Source organism: Ostrea edulis, chromosome 4 (genome assembly GCF_947568905.1).
Source record: "Ostrea edulis chromosome 4, xbOstEdul1.1, whole genome shotgun sequence".
Lineage (NCBI taxonomy): Eukaryota > Metazoa > Mollusca > Bivalvia > Ostreida > Ostreidae > Ostrea > Ostrea edulis.
This window is the reverse complement of record NC_079167.1, coordinates 82,344,674-82,361,641: the sequence shown is the minus strand read 5'-3', so window position 1 is coordinate 82,361,641 and position 16,968 is coordinate 82,344,674. Positions and strand designations below refer to the sequence as shown.

The following is a 16,968-nucleotide window of genomic DNA, read 5'->3' as shown; positions in this document are numbered from 1 at the left end:
TGTTTATTGTACAACCCCTATTATCATTTTTACTCTGGGTTTAATACAGGTGGAGGGTATTTATCTTAGTTCGTTCCACGAAACTAAAATTCGTTCCCTCAACATAAGATTCGTTTCCACGATTTACTGAACATTCATTAGTCAAAGGACTAAGTAAAAATTAAAATTAAATCCATAACATTTAATTACGCTGTCAAAAAATATCAAAACTGAAACTTTTTTTGCATCATGATATAACCTTTGAAGCACCATAGGGCATATCATATATACATGTGTGTATATATATATATATATATATATATATATATATATATATATATATATCTGTAAAGGAATCAGTTGTATGCAGTTTGTCACAGTGTACTTGTCTGCTTTTATTAACAAAGTAACCAATGCCCCGCCCCGCCCCCCCCCTCTCTCTCTCTCTCAATTCACTGCTTATTTTTTGTTTTTGGTGACAATGCAGGTGCCTTAGTATAAGTGAACATACAGGCGCGACCCTAAATGATATACAAATATTTTATGTACATGCATTGAAGAATCTTGAAATAATTGAAATATTTTTTTCTTCTTATTTCCAGTAGTTTTCTTCATAACGAATAGAAGCTTCAATTTATTTTTAGGCTCTTGATTATCTAAATTGGAATCTTTGAAAGTGCATAGAAGGCTATATATATATATATATATATATATATATATATATATATATATATATATGTGAAGTAGAAGTACTATACTTGTTACATATTTATTGTATACTGCATAATTACAAGACTAACAACATGGTATTTTTGTTTTTGTACTGATTTACCCACGGAAAATAAAAGTTAATGCAAAATTAGAGCCCGCCATTGTTGATTGTATCTTCCACCTGTCTTAAACTAGCCACCGTGGGACGGTAGGGAAAATAGATGGGATGGTCAGGATAAAAACTGAGGGGGGGGGGGAGGGAGGGAGAGGTGGGGCTCCTATCTACCCCCCCCCCCCCCCCTAAGTTACCGTCTTACATTAGGATGTAAATTTTTACTTCATTAGCAAGCTTTAACTTTGCGTGTCATGAACTGTACTGAAAGAGAGCGGATAATGATGTATAGAAAATCGTTAAAATACCAGCACATGAATGAATAGGTGGAGAAAAGAACTTTTTATCATGTACTTGTATTAATTATTTAATCAATCTCAGACATAGCCATCTTAAAGTGATCTGCGCAGTAAAGAACACGGGGCAGAGTACATCGATTGCTCGAGTTTTTACTTGACCACGTGACTGTAGACGTTATTCTTTATCCCCGTCACGCTCAGGGTATTCCGTGGTAAACTGAGAAACCGACAATGAGAATTGTGATTTGGATCTGAAGTAAATCTTCTTCTACCCGTTGACGAGACAATCTCCGTGTCATCAGACTTTTAAAGGTTGAGATGATCTGACAGCACTAACCCGCCATCAGCACTGCCAATGAGAAAAAAATAAATAAATAATGGACCGACACAGTACAATGATTTAAAAACAACCCCAAACATATCTAATTCTAAAAATATAATTTTTACGTCTTTCCATCTTTCTATCTACTATTTGAAAGAAATTCCTTTAAATTCCACAGGCTTGACGAGTTTATATCTATAAGATATTCATTATTTATCTACTTAATCTATTAATTTGATGCGTTAGAAAAGAATTGTATTATCTACTAAGGCCCGAGGAATGTGTATAAATTTGTGGGCGGGGCCATAATATGTGGGGGTAGATGTCTAAATCTCCAGCGGATTGTTAATTGTTGGTGATTGAATATAGGACTCAAGGTATTTTGTTACCTCAGGTGGTGGATCATTACGTACCTGTGTCAATGGTCACGGTCTGTTGCGCATTCATACCTGGCAAATGGAATCGCCCGCTTTACATTTTTTTAACATAGATCTCGAGGATCGAAGTCAATGAGAACGGATAGGTCTCGCCGTGAATTAAGGGAAAGATTATACCTGTGGACACAAATTTTTTAGAAGTTTTCTCTATAAGTGGAATTGTTAGATTTCTAATTCAGTGTAACTACCTGTGAGAATTATTGTGTGAGAGTGTGTTGTTATGGCCTGTTAATTCAGGTAGTCTGTGTGAGAACTCGGCGAGGAATCATGGCAGTTGTGACGGCGGAAGCGCAGGCCGTGGAGCGGGGGTACCAGAGACTTTCGTCCCTGTTTCGCCCTACCCTGACGGAGGGGAACTCTTGTCACAGGTGTAAAGTACAGGTGTACCACGCCGAGAAAGTCGGTCCAGTACACGATGTGGTGTTCCATAAAAACTGTTTCAAGTGTTCTGTCTGCGGACAGTTCCTGACAATAAAGAACTACTTTTCCAATCCAACAAATGCTTCCGATCGCGAGGTTTATTGCGGGACGCATGTCCCCCGGATCGGGGGCTCCCACATGGACCAAGGAGCTATGGGAATCCGAAATGCTATTGCCAGTCAGAATGCATACACAAAGATGAGCAAGAAATTGAACTCTGAAGTTCGTTTGGCAGGGACACTTAGAAAACCAAACTACAATTATGAGGCGGTGGCTATCAAACGCGCCACCACCGTACCTAAAAAGCAAGACCACGTGGCGGAGCGCACCACCGCGGCGGCTATTCATAAGGGTGCCGACATAAGCTCAGATGCACTCTACATAAAAGGTCCAATTGAGGCACAACTTATGCGGCAGGGTTACCAACGCAAACTCGACAAGCATCACTACCCCCCGAACATTGTAAGTATCATCATCTTCACCGTCATTGCATACCTCCAATAACACCCTCCCCCATCTACAGACATTTGTCTTTGTGTTTGTTCACACCTGCCTTATCAAGTCACCCCCAAATCTAAAGACATCGCATCTTCCTTATAGAGTCAACCCTACCCACCCATGGAGTACTTTCCGGTAGTATTTTATGTAGTTTTGAGAGATATGAAATATTTCCTAAGTCACAACATGTTTTATTCATTGAGGTTCTTATTGATTATCAACTGATCAATACGCAACAGTTCAAACGCGATCAAATCTAGTGTTTGTTTGCTGGGGATTAGATGGATTACATCTCTAAACTCAAACGATGTGAGTCTTAACCCCCACCCCCCTATAGCAGTACAGAAGGTTGAGCCTTAGAGATACCACCATCTCCGAGCGGTAGAAACGAGAGATAGCAGCGCCCCCCTCCCCCGGTCTCTTCCCCGAGCGGTAGAGAAGTGTGAGTCTTAGACAGAGATACAGTACTCGTACAGCATAGCAATCGGACACCGGAAATCAATTCTATTGAATTTTATAGTAAACTGTATGTTCAGTATAACACATGTCGGATCTCCTTTTTGTAGGGGCATATACAGGGCATCGTTTATGTATTATGTGACGGGCATGTTTGATGTATGAAATCGTGAATATTGCATGTCAACACTAAACTAAGTGGATTTTCAGGTCTTTCGTCAATGGAAAAAGTTGATACGGTCGTCATAAAAAGGACAATATACATTGTTGACATAAGAAAAAGTTGTCGAGCAAGTCCGGATCTAAATTTATACCCGCGCCCGACAGCTGAGAGCGACGTCCGTAATAAGATTTAATGGTCTAACGAGAAATTCTAAAATGTTCCATTAATACTCTACACTTTTTATCAAAAGAAGGCATCATAAAAACAACACGAATCCGACCAAGTGTTGGGCTTTTTTATGGATTACGATAGGATCTTTACAAATAATGGAAATTGGGGTTTTTAAAACAGTTTACAGCTGGTATCTATACTCTTTATGTTCAAGGTGGCTGAATAAAAGCTGACTCGTTGATAATGATGTTTTAGATACTTATAAGATAAATTTCCTTTTTGAACATACACGAGGGTATGTGTATTGCGATGCATGACGTCGGCATACTGATGAAAACTACGCTGGTGTGAAGCGTTGCGGTGTCTACCCTCGTGTACACCACAGACACTTATATCGGTTGGGGCCTAATTACTATATATAAGTATTTTTATATATAGTAATTAAGCCCCAAGCGACATAAAGTGCCTGTGGTGTACATTCAAAACATTTACATTCTAGTGTGATTTTTCTGTCGGAATTCCAAGCCGTGAAAAGATACCTCTTGTGTTTATCAAGATTCATAAGCACATTATTCACAACTACAACACATTCATGAAGAAATTGCTTTCACTAAACATTGGAAATGTAAATATTTTGAAACGTCGAAATCGCAACACAGAAGTGACACTGATGACTCAGGTTGGCGGGTGGACGATATGACTATTGTATTGAATCCTCAGCGAGATTAACTCGCATGAGAACTAACAATGTCTAAGAGGGGATTTGGATTAAGAATGACTTTGGATTAGCGGGTTGTCTCTGTGTTTGTTACAAATTAACACTATTTTGTTGAGTCTAAGTCCTTCGTGTTAATTCTCTCGGCGGGTACCCTGAGAACCTTTAGTTGGAATTGCAGGGACACACTTCCATTGTAACAGTCAGCAGAAGGCTAGTCGGTAGTGATTAACGCAAAGATTAGACAGATTTTGGTTCCCATCTCTAAAACTCTAGGCAGGATTGAAATTAACGGGGTAGTTTAGCCGTGTTTGGACACAGGAAGATAAAATGTCCTGATTGTTGTGCCTCTTTGCCTAGTCACGATCTGGGTACGTCTCGCCAACTACCATCTCTGTAAAGAATTCCGGATGTCCCTTTAATTGTACCATGCAGGGATAAATCTAGAGTTCATTTTCAGTTTCCACTAGTTTAAATAAAGGAAGCCTGAATATTTGAGTGAGATTTAAATTTCTTCATTGTGACAATCGATGGTGTCCATTTACAACTTGTTAGAAATGGTCAGATGATATTCTAGCCAGGTGATTATGAAATAATTAAATTTAGTGAATTGTGGTCCTTGGCTTTGGATGTTTTTGTGTTTAGGGGTGGGGGGGAGGGGTCTGTTAGTTTTGGAATGAAGCAGATTTTGGTCAGGTTGAAGTTTAAATGATGTAAATTTACAAGATGTGTTCGATAACCCATATATTTTGCAAAAAGAGACATTTCAGTGGCATATCTGAGTGGTGGGTTGCACCCCTCCCCGTTCGAACAATCTTTAACACATTAGTTATTCTATGTCATTTTGGGGCCTTCATTCACCCCTTTTGACGTAAAAAGTACAATGTACAAACTTAGGTAGCAACCCCATTTAATTTTTTTCTGGATCCGCGCCTGCAATTCATTTGGAAAAGCTCTTGGCTATATCGACTTGAGATCTTAATTTGATACAAAAAAGACAAAACATAAGGTTTGGTTGTGGTGTTATTGTAATTCAATTGATTAACAATGAAATCAATGTGTCCACGGTGTGACCGGAAGTGTTTGGCATTAGGTCCGCAGGGAACGAAGTGTCCAATTTAGCGCGTAAAACCTCCAGGTGACACATAAACTGCTATATTGTACACTGTCTTCTGTCTATTGTATCGATATAATGCCGCTGACTTGCACGTTTCTCATGGTAATATATTCCTTGTTCCTTTTTAATTGGAAAGCCCTGGAGTCTGTTAACTGACCAATATTATAACACATTCATAAATCATGTTTGTATCAATATTCAATAGCGGAACAAAGAAGCAGACCGATACGGGCATTCATGTTCATGCGTGCAGTCAAGGCCTGGGCAATTTTTGCTGGTAATAATTATATGTTTCGTACCAGAACACTTCCTCTTGACAGTAAGATCATTATCTGATATCATGTTACTGTTGGTGAACTACAAAAAAAAAGGAGAAGAAATTTGTCAATTCATGGGTACTGTAAAGATCAGATGACGCGCATGATGTAAATCGGCCCATTTATTTATTCATTGTAGAGATCATTTGAATTTAAATTATTAAAATAGGCTGAAATCAAATACATTTACACATGAACATATGCCTGGTTGTCTAATATATGAATAAAAGGCTGGTGAAGGATTTAAGTCGGAATCGAAAGACCTAGCTAGTTTTGTTGAAATGCTAGAAATGTAAAAGAAAAGAAAAAAACCAAAAAAAAACAAAAAAAAACAACCAACCAATCTCTATCTTTAAAAAACAAATGTTTTGGCTATGTATTTGAACGCAATATTGAATACGGCGGTAGTTTTGTCGGTGTATGGTAATCCCCAAGGATGGAGGGCGATACATAAATGTCGGGAGATACATGTAATTAGGAAAAGCATGTAAAACACGACTTCAAACGACACACGTCATTACCCAGCGGTCATTACAGAATCTCGTAAATACTTGACAAGCCTGCTCATTTACATCAGAGTATAGTGGGAAAAGTTAGCAAAATCTTGGGACCTTTTTATAAAGCTTTCCCTTGGGCGGATCCCCAAAAACAATTCCGAAGGAATGTGCGACCCAACATTGTACACTTTTCGTCCTAAAATAGAGCTTCCGGGTCCCAGAATGACCGTTTCAACCAAGGGGAGGGCCTGGGTGGGTGGGTTGCAACCCCTGTAACATTCCCCCAGACCCGCTGGTTCCGTGTACATATCGTGGATGTCATTTTTAACACTGAAACAGATTACATTGTGTCATAGCTCAACACAAGGAGGAACTATTGCTTCCATTTGATTGATTTAACATTTATATATTACTGGCTCTGAAATCACTTACAGATTTGTTTAATGATGATTAAGACTTATTTCAGAATCACGACACATTAGTATACATGAGTTTTAAATGTCCATTACATATCATTTGTTAACCAAACAAGAAGGAAAATTGGAAGGACAAGAAATGGACATTCTTGAGAATATATCATTTGTCGTGGAAGACATGTTTATGACAAATTAAGTTTTAAGGAGGTATATACTACACCGTCATAATGGCTGACGTCCTTTTAAACCATGAATGGAAATGTACATAACAGTAATATTCTGTTCAGATTTAATTGCCTAGCTGAATAGGTTAGCATGTCAACAGCTGATCTACACCTTGACCACGGGTTCGAGTCAAGTTGGGGTTAAAATAATTCAAGATTACTCTCTACTAAAACTCCATTTTTTGACCAAGTAAAGTAAATTTGAAAGTTTTCAAGTTCAAAATATTGTTGCACATATCATCCACTTGTCATCCACGTCATATTTCTGTGTGTAATATTCCTCCGTAATATAAACCTTAGGTGAATTATTAATCACAATTCAAGATAGATGTGTATCTTGTTTTTTCTGTCAGTGAATTCAATCCTGTAGGAATGAAAAGCGTCACATTGATTTTCTCTAGCTTGCCTTGAATTTAACTGTAAACAAGGATTGTTTAGAGGCAGTAAAGGTCCCCCCCCCCCCCCCCCCCATATACAAAATCATTTGAGAAATAAAGATCATTTTTAAAAATACATACGAGTGCTTTGTGAACTATATCCCGACGTGAAGTGTCACAGTTCACAACCTCATGAACTTTTAAAATTGAAATTTATTTCTTATATTTACAGTCTACTTTCATTTCTTGAGTTATGTCCAAGACATGGTGTTATGTCGATATCGATTATATCAAATCGATGTCGAATCATGATTGTCAACAAAGTATCCGTTGCAAACATTTTAATAGGGTCGCGCATATGGTCGATTAAATTATCATTTGTGTACTTATTTTACCTTGCTGTCGATATCGATGATATCGTATCGATATCGAATCAATATTGTTAAACAATTCGTTATGACTGTCCTGAACTACTATATTTGTTTACACTTGTGTATAAATTTCGCTATGTTGCACTAAATGAGTTCCCCTTACTGTCGATATCGACGATATCGTATCGATATCGAATCGTTACCGTTTCAAGATTTTGTTGTGACATTCTACCAACTATATTTCTTCATTGTTGTTTGTCTGTTTATAAATTTAACACTGACTGAGATTCCCTTGTTGTCGATATCGACGATATCGTGTCGATATTGAATCATGATTGTAAAACAAATGGTTGTGCATGTCCTTGCCTGCATCATTCTGATAATTGTGCAGAAGTTTAGGTAATTTACATTAACAAAGTATCCCTTGCTGTCGATATCGACGATATCATGTCGATATCGAACCATGATAGTTTTTTGTGACCATCCTTGCCATGGTTTTTTTTTTTTTTTTTTTTTTTTTTTTTTATATATATATATATATAGATGTACATGTGTTTAAGCATTCTAAATTGATTAAGTTTCTATTACTGTCGATATCGAATCAGGATTGGTAAGCAGTTGGTTGTGAAGAGCTGGCAGAAAACGCCCTTGGAAAAGTCAATATGGAAAGACCTGTTGGAGGTGTCCCGCCCTCACCATGAAATAGGTTATTGCACGTTTCGGAAAGGAGTTTACTATTTTTTGGTTGTGAAGATATTTCTAAGCTGGAATTTTTATTGTGACTGGGGAAGACCCCCCCCCCCCCCCCTTGAATAAAAATTCATGGATACGCGCCAGATTAATCTCATGAAAACAATGTAAGGGAAATACAGTGGAAATTTTTGCTATAACATTTCAATATTTTTATTTTAATTTAAAAAAAAAATTAGGACGATGAATACATTGTTTGGAGTTAAATCTAAAAATCTGCATGAACCTCGGGCAGAATTCTTACATGTAATAAATTCACGAAACACGATCGATATCGATACAATATCGGAACAGTTTTGTCGATATCGACGATATCGACAAAGCACCCAGCGTCATTTATGATGATTGACTTCAACAACAAAATCCATACGTATCGACATGATAGTTAGTCTGGTAAATTTTCAATATTAATTATTTCACAAATCTCAGTCAATTACAAAATCTCCATATGGTTGACATCGAAACGACATTGTCGATGTCGTCGATATCGACATTACACTCGGTCTTGGACATGTATGCATTTCTTTTGGATTTCCCAAATAGACATACTGTATTTATTAAGATTTCTAACACGCATTATTTACAACTGTGGCGCGTTCATTAGGGAAGGTATCAAAGGGCGAAAACATATTTGAATAATTGGAAATGTATTTAAAATAAATCTTTGTATATTTCGTTTATTATGAAGACTACTTAAAGCTGCCACGAGGCGTTATGTTACATGTGATAGTTCACATTACATCAAAGTTGCTGTTCAAAGAGATTGTTCGGATATTGAAACTTCTGAAGTCGACTACAAAGCTACTAACGACTATGAATTCAATGCAGCAGAAACAAACAGCTTTCTCACTTTCTCGATCATCCCTGAACGTAAACGATTCAGATAATTGGCAGGTGAAACTGCTACTCGATCTGAAAAGGTGAAGATAACGAACAGTGATCAATCTCATGACTCCTCTAAGGAATACAAAATTAAGAGTTTGGCAAACACAAATCCCTGGACACACCAGAGGTGGGATCAGGCCCCTAGGAGGAATAAGCATCTCCTGTCGACCGGTCACACCCGCCGTGAGCAAGCCCTATATCCTATCCTTGGCTACCCCCCCCCCCAACAAAGTAAAATCTTCTAAAACAACTCATTACAGCTGAATTTTAACGAAATAAAACAAGCAATGTCAGAAAGTTGTTTTTGGTCGATATTTTCTTTGCATGCTTTCCGAGTAGTCGCTTGACTTTTGTCGAGTTATGATTTAAACACAAAATTAACTTTTTTGTGTATTATTTCTTTACAGAAAATGCTTGTACATGTATATTCAGATGCTATTTTCTATTTAATGATGTGAATATGATTAAAAATTGCTATCTCTGCTGTTGTTTGTCATGGATCATTTTGGGGAAAAACATGAGAAAAAAAACTGCTTATGATTCTTTGATGTTTATTTTACCAAAATTGAGGAAGAAATAAATCCAACTGAAGTTTTAGAGGATTAGATGATACTGTATAAAATTCATAGGAAAAAAACCCTATCTAATGACCCCGTTTGTCAAATGCCTGTAGACCTCTTTTTGACGTCTGCCTTTTATAGTTGAAATCTTGGGACCCTGGTTCCGGGGCCGAACAACTTCACCAGGGTCACTTTTGACCCAAGTCCCATTTTTTAAAAGACGGAACATGAAGTAAAAATTTGAGACTTGTATCAAAAAGCGATTTCGTCTTTTATGACCCGGGAGCTAGCTGGTTATTTGTAGTAATTTCTACGTTTTCTGGAAGTCTGCATTTTATTGTAAAACGTCGACACCCATTAAAAGGCGTCAACGAAGCGTTTATATGACATCAGACAATTATTTCTTTTAATGTTTTTCTTCACAATAGTATAAGAAGCGGAAGAAGCTTATCGAAGAACAGCGCCGTCTGGAGGCTGAGTACAAGCGAGAGGAAGACCGCTTGTTAGACGAATTCCAGAATGAGCGGAAACAGGAAGTACGCCGTTTGTCGGCGGAATTACAGCACGAATGGGAGATCAAACTTAAGGAGCTCACGGAGAAATTTGACAAAGAATTTGGACCAAAAAAGAAAAAGATGAAAGAGAATGAAAAAAAGGTAAGTTTGTGGACCTGAAAAAGATAAAGACAATTATGTTAATCTGAGGGTAAAAAGGTCATGGTAATACGTGTGATTATTAAGGTCATAGGAGACGTTTCTGTCACCCCCCCCCCTCCCTAAAATTATTTTTTCATCTCGATTAATGTATGAAGAGATTTTGTATGGTTTTCGAAATAAGTTTAAATTTTTTTATTCTAATAAAATTACTTTACTTTATATATCGGCCTGGTTAGATCACCTAACTTAAGAACACAAGGGATTCGGGTTCCATCTCTGATTTATCTCGAGGTATTCTTAGCTATAATTACTTAGTAATGTCCATTTGTACAATCCTCTGTAATGCATAATAATTGATATTACAGTTTTACTTGTAAAAACCACAAAATTATCTAAATATTCTAACTTTAAAACAAACCTGGTAAAACCCAAAGATTTATTTTGCAGAAACAAGATAGGATTAAGTGGATTGTACATGAACGGTCACGAAAAACTTCTCAACCAGCAAGGCAGTAAAATAAACTAATAATCAAGGCAAAGATACAAAAGTAATCAAATATTTTGAGCATGGTGTGCATTTCAAAACATGATTTTATATTATGATGGTAAATATCGAAATGCCCAATTTTGCTACATTGAACAAAGTATACTTAATTCTGTAGCTGCAATTGAAATACTGATATAAAGAGCAGACTTTGTTTTAAGAGAATAGCTTTGTTTGTTTTGTGATTTTGCGAGGGTAAATAACTACCCGCACATGAACACAAAACAGGAACAAAAAAAATTTTCTATGACTAAAACAAACATGACAACGGATATATATACTGGGTTTATCATTAAGAATATTATCTATAAGAATGGTCCAAGAGTTTTGGTTCGTAGACATTTTATTTTGGAATTTTAAATGAAAAAATAACAAAAAATAAGGTTAATTTTTCAGGTGAACATTTATTCAAAATCTTGGAGAATGTAAATTTTGTATGAATGAAGTGGAATGGCCAAAACCACGTTCATAAATTCTAAATGAGCTTGCCAATGGTTTAGCGTTTCACTAAAACATAAATACTAAAACATCTGCAGCAGAAACTATATTAATGTTTGGTTTTTTAAAATTACATAGCAAATGACGATCCACTTTGAGAATAAGAAGAAAGAGATCGAAGTCATCATTCAAGAGAAGAAGAAAAAGAAGAAGGAATCGATGACTCTGAGGCTGAAGGAGAAAGAACAGAAGAAAACGGCAACGATGGTAGCGCGACAGAGCCGCGAGATGTTGGAGGTACTCGCCCAGAAACAGGAGGAACTCAAAGAGGAATTAAAGCAGGAAATTGTGGCGGAGAATGTAAGATATATTATTGAACTTTATTACTGTTTGGTGTTCGTTGTTTGACGTCACTTCAAGAATATTTCAAGTATATTGTAGTCTGGATGTGGTCCTGTGGATATAAACCTGCGAGTCTTACTTAACACGTCATCGCTATATGATTAGTCCGGGAATCGAAACCGCATTCTGGGGGTTATTTCAATTATATTGAATATATTGAAAAGAAGTTTCTTCTATGCAAAACTTTGTCTAATTATACTGTTTAGGTTGCCTTCAATTTGGAGATAAATGCGCTGGTTTATGTTTGCAACATTATTTTATTATTTGTATCGAAACTTTTCGAATCGACTTTATTATTAGGGGAAAATATATCGTACTTAAATGTTTAAAAAAAAGTATTGAATATTTTCGAAGAATTAATATCTTGCCAAACGTATTTTTGTAATTGTTGATCAGATAACCTGCAGAATGACCAACAGCTATGAACAACGAAAATAAGCGGGTGTTGTGCAATATTGTTTTTGGACATAAGACAGATGTTTTCATCTTTGATTGTCTATCCTGTCTTGGTAGAAAATGGAAAATGGGACAACGAACGGAGAAACGGAAGAAATTGAGGAAGCGCTGGAGGCTTTAGAGATCATTCCCGTGGCGCCTGCAGAAATTCCTTCTCCTCATCCCCCATCCTGCCGGAAAAAGGACCTCTATGTGGACCCCTCACAATTTAACGACATTGACGAACAAACAATTAAGGTATGTAAATCGGGGCATTTCCCTGGGAACGTTATTTTCACACGCACTCACGTGCATGTAGCGGGTTGAATTTATGTGGAACATTGCTGTAAGCGAATTTGGTTTGATCCGTATTGGAAAATGTGTATACTCTGTATAAGTAAACTGGAAACAACTTCATGTGAATACTTATTTGGCCGCAATCAACAACCACATTCCTTATACTTATTACCTCATAACGTGAGGGGAATGTAGTAATGTCGGTGTGTGTGTGAACACAGGAGTGCGTATGTGTACGTGTGCTGGCGTTACGCCGTTTTTAGTGAGGGGGCGTTTCACTTTTTGGTTCCCTTGTTGAATTAAATCTTTGATTGCATTTTGTACATTATTGTTTTCTCTTTTAGGTTGCGGAAAATGAGCAACCAACGTACACAGATCTGGTTCAGCAACTGACGGAAAATCTGGTCACCGACCTGGAGAAAGTCCGGTAAAGTATTATCGTTCAGATTTAATGGTCCGCACTGACCACATAAAAGGAACAGACAAATCCCCTGTTTATGCCTTAAATTAAACACAAACTACAATCAACGTCAGAGGATAAGTGTCTGTATTGATAAATCTAACACAAATTTATACAATTCGTGATGTCCGATAACCTTTTATGAATTAAGTCGGATTGAACCGATTGAAAAAGAGAAAAAAGAGAAAATCTTTAAAAGGTTGATTGATAGATTTCTTGTCATTTCTAATTTTTCAGGGCCATATATCGCTGGATTACGGTGAAGGACCTGAACGTGATGGAATTTGAGGAAATCATAGAAACGGACACACCCATGGGGCTCCTCAGGGGAATTAAATACGGGACGGAGACCTACCATGTGCTCTTTATGAGACTTTGCAGGTAATCATGAGAGACTGGATTTTTATCATAATCGGAGTCGTGAGCTTTTAGGAAAAGAAACACAACTCTAACATAGATTATTGGTCATGTTTTTTCGCGACATGGGGAAATAGGTGCCGTTACACAGACTCTACACAGACGCCATCAGTTATAGACAGGTGAACGGGGACAGTAGTAAGGTAACAACGGCTGTTGTGACCATGACCTCGGTTTTGAAGGCCACATCCAAACCCGCGACTTTCACTACTAATACTGTGCTTTGCGAAGGAATAGTTTGTTTCCTCTTATTAAAGATATAGGTCTGTCACTCGTTGCAAGCGCTAGAATCAACTGAACTACCACTGAATTTCATTTCAGTTATAGAAAAAAAGACTGGTTTAGGGGAAATTCACTATCACTTGACAACACACGTGACACGATTCTTCTATGGAAGTTTGTTTGAAACATTTGTCGATTTGTAAAGGTGTCTCGTTTAATTATAGTTATGCAGGCCTCCATTGTGAAGAGATCAAAGGTCATTCTAAGAGCGTGGGATATGAGCCTGGAATGAAGATCAAACCCGAGCAGTTTCAGAATACTTGGAATGCCGTGCTCGTTGATGGAGACTGGCGACCGGTGCAATGTAACTGGGGAGCAAGGTAAGGATAATAACAGAGGTGACCAAAGACAACTGAAGAGCAATTAGATAGGTATACCCTATCAATTGCAAAATATCAAAAAAGAAATGAACTCTTAATTTGACCTATCTGTTAAAAATCATACAATGGTTTCTAAGGTGTGATGATCGTAAAAATGGCGTATTCATAAAGATGTTTGTAATGCATACATTTGATTATTTCTTTTACGCGAAGTTTAAGAGATTACCTGTAGTACATGGAGTTACCCTATTTGTTTCAGACACTTGGTACTGAACAAAGACAAGAAAGGTAAGGACAGACCAAAGCCTAAGAGCAAAGACCAGATCCGTTACCAATATGACGAGCACTACTTTCTAACGGACCCGGATGAATTTATTCAGGAATTCTGGGCCTCGGATCCCAAATGGCAGCTTTTGGAAAACCCTATTACCCTAGAGCAATTTGAGGCACTGCCTTTTGTCCGCTCCATTTTCTTCCATTATGGAATGAGGTTTGACAAAAGTATGCGTGCTGTTCTGGAAACTTCCGAGAAAGGTGGAACGGAAGTGAAGATAAAGATTCCAGAAGAACATGAAAATGATTTGGTGTATTACTATCAGATGAGGTATGCAGACAAGGAGAAGAGGCTTGAGGCAACATACAAGGGTGCAAATCTAGAAAGATTTGTATTCCAAACCATGCTCGACAACACTGTCATGTTTAGTATTCACGTTCCTGCGGTTGGCGAATATTTCTTTGAAGTGTTTGCAAATAAAATAGAAGATAGCAATAGACTTATAAACGCTGAGGAGACCGCGGGTGGGTCCATATCGCCCTTCAGACTGAAGTGTACTTGTAAGTTTAAGGTGGTTTGTAACTCTCTTAATGGCAAAATGTATCCTCTTCCTGACTGCGCCTCGGGGGAATGGGGACCAAAGAAAGCGTATCGACACTTTGGTTTACAGGTACTTCAAACGCGACAGAGAAAATCCAGCAAAAGTCGGTCATCGCCCGACTCTGCTGAAGGGGACAAATTGTCGGACAGTGGAAGTTCTACTGGGGATGATCCGCCTGATAACCCAAAGGCAGGGATTCTGAACGTAGAGGACAGTCTTGATATCAAATTGAAGATGCCACGCCCCCTACAAGTAGTTGCCAAGCTTAAAATGAATAATGTGGATACCAAGACGCTGGATACTTTCATCAGCACAAATATAGAAAAAGACCTAATTCATATCACGGGGACACTTCCGCAGACTGGTCAGTACGGGCTGGATATTTACGGGCGTCCTAAGGAGGCTGGAGAGAGCACGACATTATCTCATGCCATGAAGTATCTCATTAACTGCCTGAAAGTCACCAATCCGGTGGAGCTCCCTAAAAACGCAGAGAAACAGAATTCTGTGAAAAAGGAAAAGTGGGGCGCCCAACAGAATTTTGAATCCTTGGGCATCAAAGCTGTAAACCCTAAAGATCCGAAGATAACATTGACTGAAGTAAACACGTGTACAGTCGAAATCATTGTGCCTGATGACGTCATATTGTCGCACCAATTCCTCAGAGAGCCGGACACTGACGTCAAGGATCGCGTGGCCATGTTGCCGGAGAAAAACGGGACGATTAAATTCCACATTGATGTTCCAAAGACTGGGAACTACATGTTGAGTCTATTTGGACGACGAAAGGATGACGACGAGATGCCAAATATTTACAATTACCTGATTGTTTGCAAGAAAGGGGAGACAAATTCGACTCAGCAGAAAGAAGAACGCCGGGGATCATCGATTTTCAAAAAGGGATTCTTCAAAAAGAGTGAAAAAAAGTAATAGACTCATTCACCACCAAAAAAATTCCTACTACACAATCAACATTACTGCCATTAAATCCTGATGGGAATTTATCTACCTGTAAGCACTGCGTCTCGCAGTTACATTTTATCCTCGAGGAAGGACCAAATTGTGTAAAGTATATTTTTCTTCTTCCTTATTTATGGATTGTACTTCGGAGAATCTCTTTATCCTTTCTCGATTCAGCGAGTTCCTTGGCAGGCGGAACGTGCCTTTAGTCTGACCGGTGTGACGAACAATTATATATCATTATATCCATGACGCTTACTAAGAGATATTAACAAACCAGTGTGATATTAATCTGCAATGAATTATGTGATACGTAATTATTATATATCCCCATACTGGCTCACGTAAAAGTAATGTAATAAATGAAAATATCAACGAAATTAAAACATTTTAATGTCCATTTTCCACAATGCAACACGCATTACTGTAATGGGACGTTGGCTAAATAGCTAATGATCTGACTTTGATAAATTTAAGATTTAGGAAGCCATTTTCTGTGAACCACAGCATTAAAGCTCCGTCTTTCTTGCTAGTATTTAATGTCTAGTACGTTGCTTACAAGTGCCTGATATTACTTGTACCTAAGATATTGTATTTTTTTCTGGATATTTATCTATTCTGTTTTTGTATTTACCAAAGAGAGGAAATATCTAATGATTAATATATTTGTGTCGTATATATTTTCCATTGGAAGTAAAACGTACTTTGTTCAATTCCATAAGAATAAAACAGTTGCAATCAATTATTTCGTTTTGTCAAGATTTCTTGTCTCTCCGAAGCTTCGTCTTTCTAGGAAAAAAGGAAAGATAACGAACATGATCAATGAAAGTGAACACTCTAAAAACAATGTTTAGGTTTGGAACACTTTTTAAACGTGTTTAGGTCTAAACGTGTTTAGGATTGTGCTTATATCCTAAACGCGAAGTGTAATAAACATGTTCTACCCTAAACATGTTCAGACTGAGAACATGTTTAGCTATGCAAAAATACAGTATCTAAACACAAAATAACATGCTAAACACTTGCTAAACACTTGCTTAACACATTCCTAAACGTCTAAACACAATCCTAAACGTCTATGCGTT

General features: G+C 37.6%; 1 protein-coding gene across 1 annotated transcript; it reads left to right on the top strand.

Annotated features, from left to right (window-relative positions):
* Positions 1-1,797: 1,797 nt before the first annotated feature.
* Positions 1,798-16,625, top strand: LOC125671286 (hillarin-like). The gene is made up of 8 exons (XM_048906860.2): positions 1,798-2,742; positions 10,226-10,453; positions 11,574-11,795; positions 12,351-12,530; positions 12,914-12,996; positions 13,267-13,410; positions 13,893-14,048; positions 14,308-16,625. Exons 1-8 carry the CDS (start codon positions 2,128-2,130, stop codon positions 15,851-15,853), a joined length of 3,174 nt encoding a protein of 1,057 aa, XP_048762817.1. The 5' UTR covers positions 1,798-2,127; the 3' UTR covers positions 15,854-16,625.
* The last annotated feature ends 343 nt before the right edge of the window (positions 16,626-16,968 follow it).

Coding starts and splice junctions, on each gene's coding strand:
- LOC125671286 (XM_048906860.2), top strand. CDS start 2,128: ATGGCAGTTGTGACGGCGGAAGCGCAGGCCGTGGAGCGGGGGTACCAG. Junction 10,454..11,573: donor TGAAAGAGAATGAAAAAAAG/GTAAGTTTGTGG, acceptor AAAATTACATAG/CAAATGACGATCCACTTTGA. Junction 11,796..12,350: donor AGGAAATTGTGGCGGAGAAT/GTAAGATATATT, acceptor CTGTCTTGGTAG/AAAATGGAAAATGGGACAAC.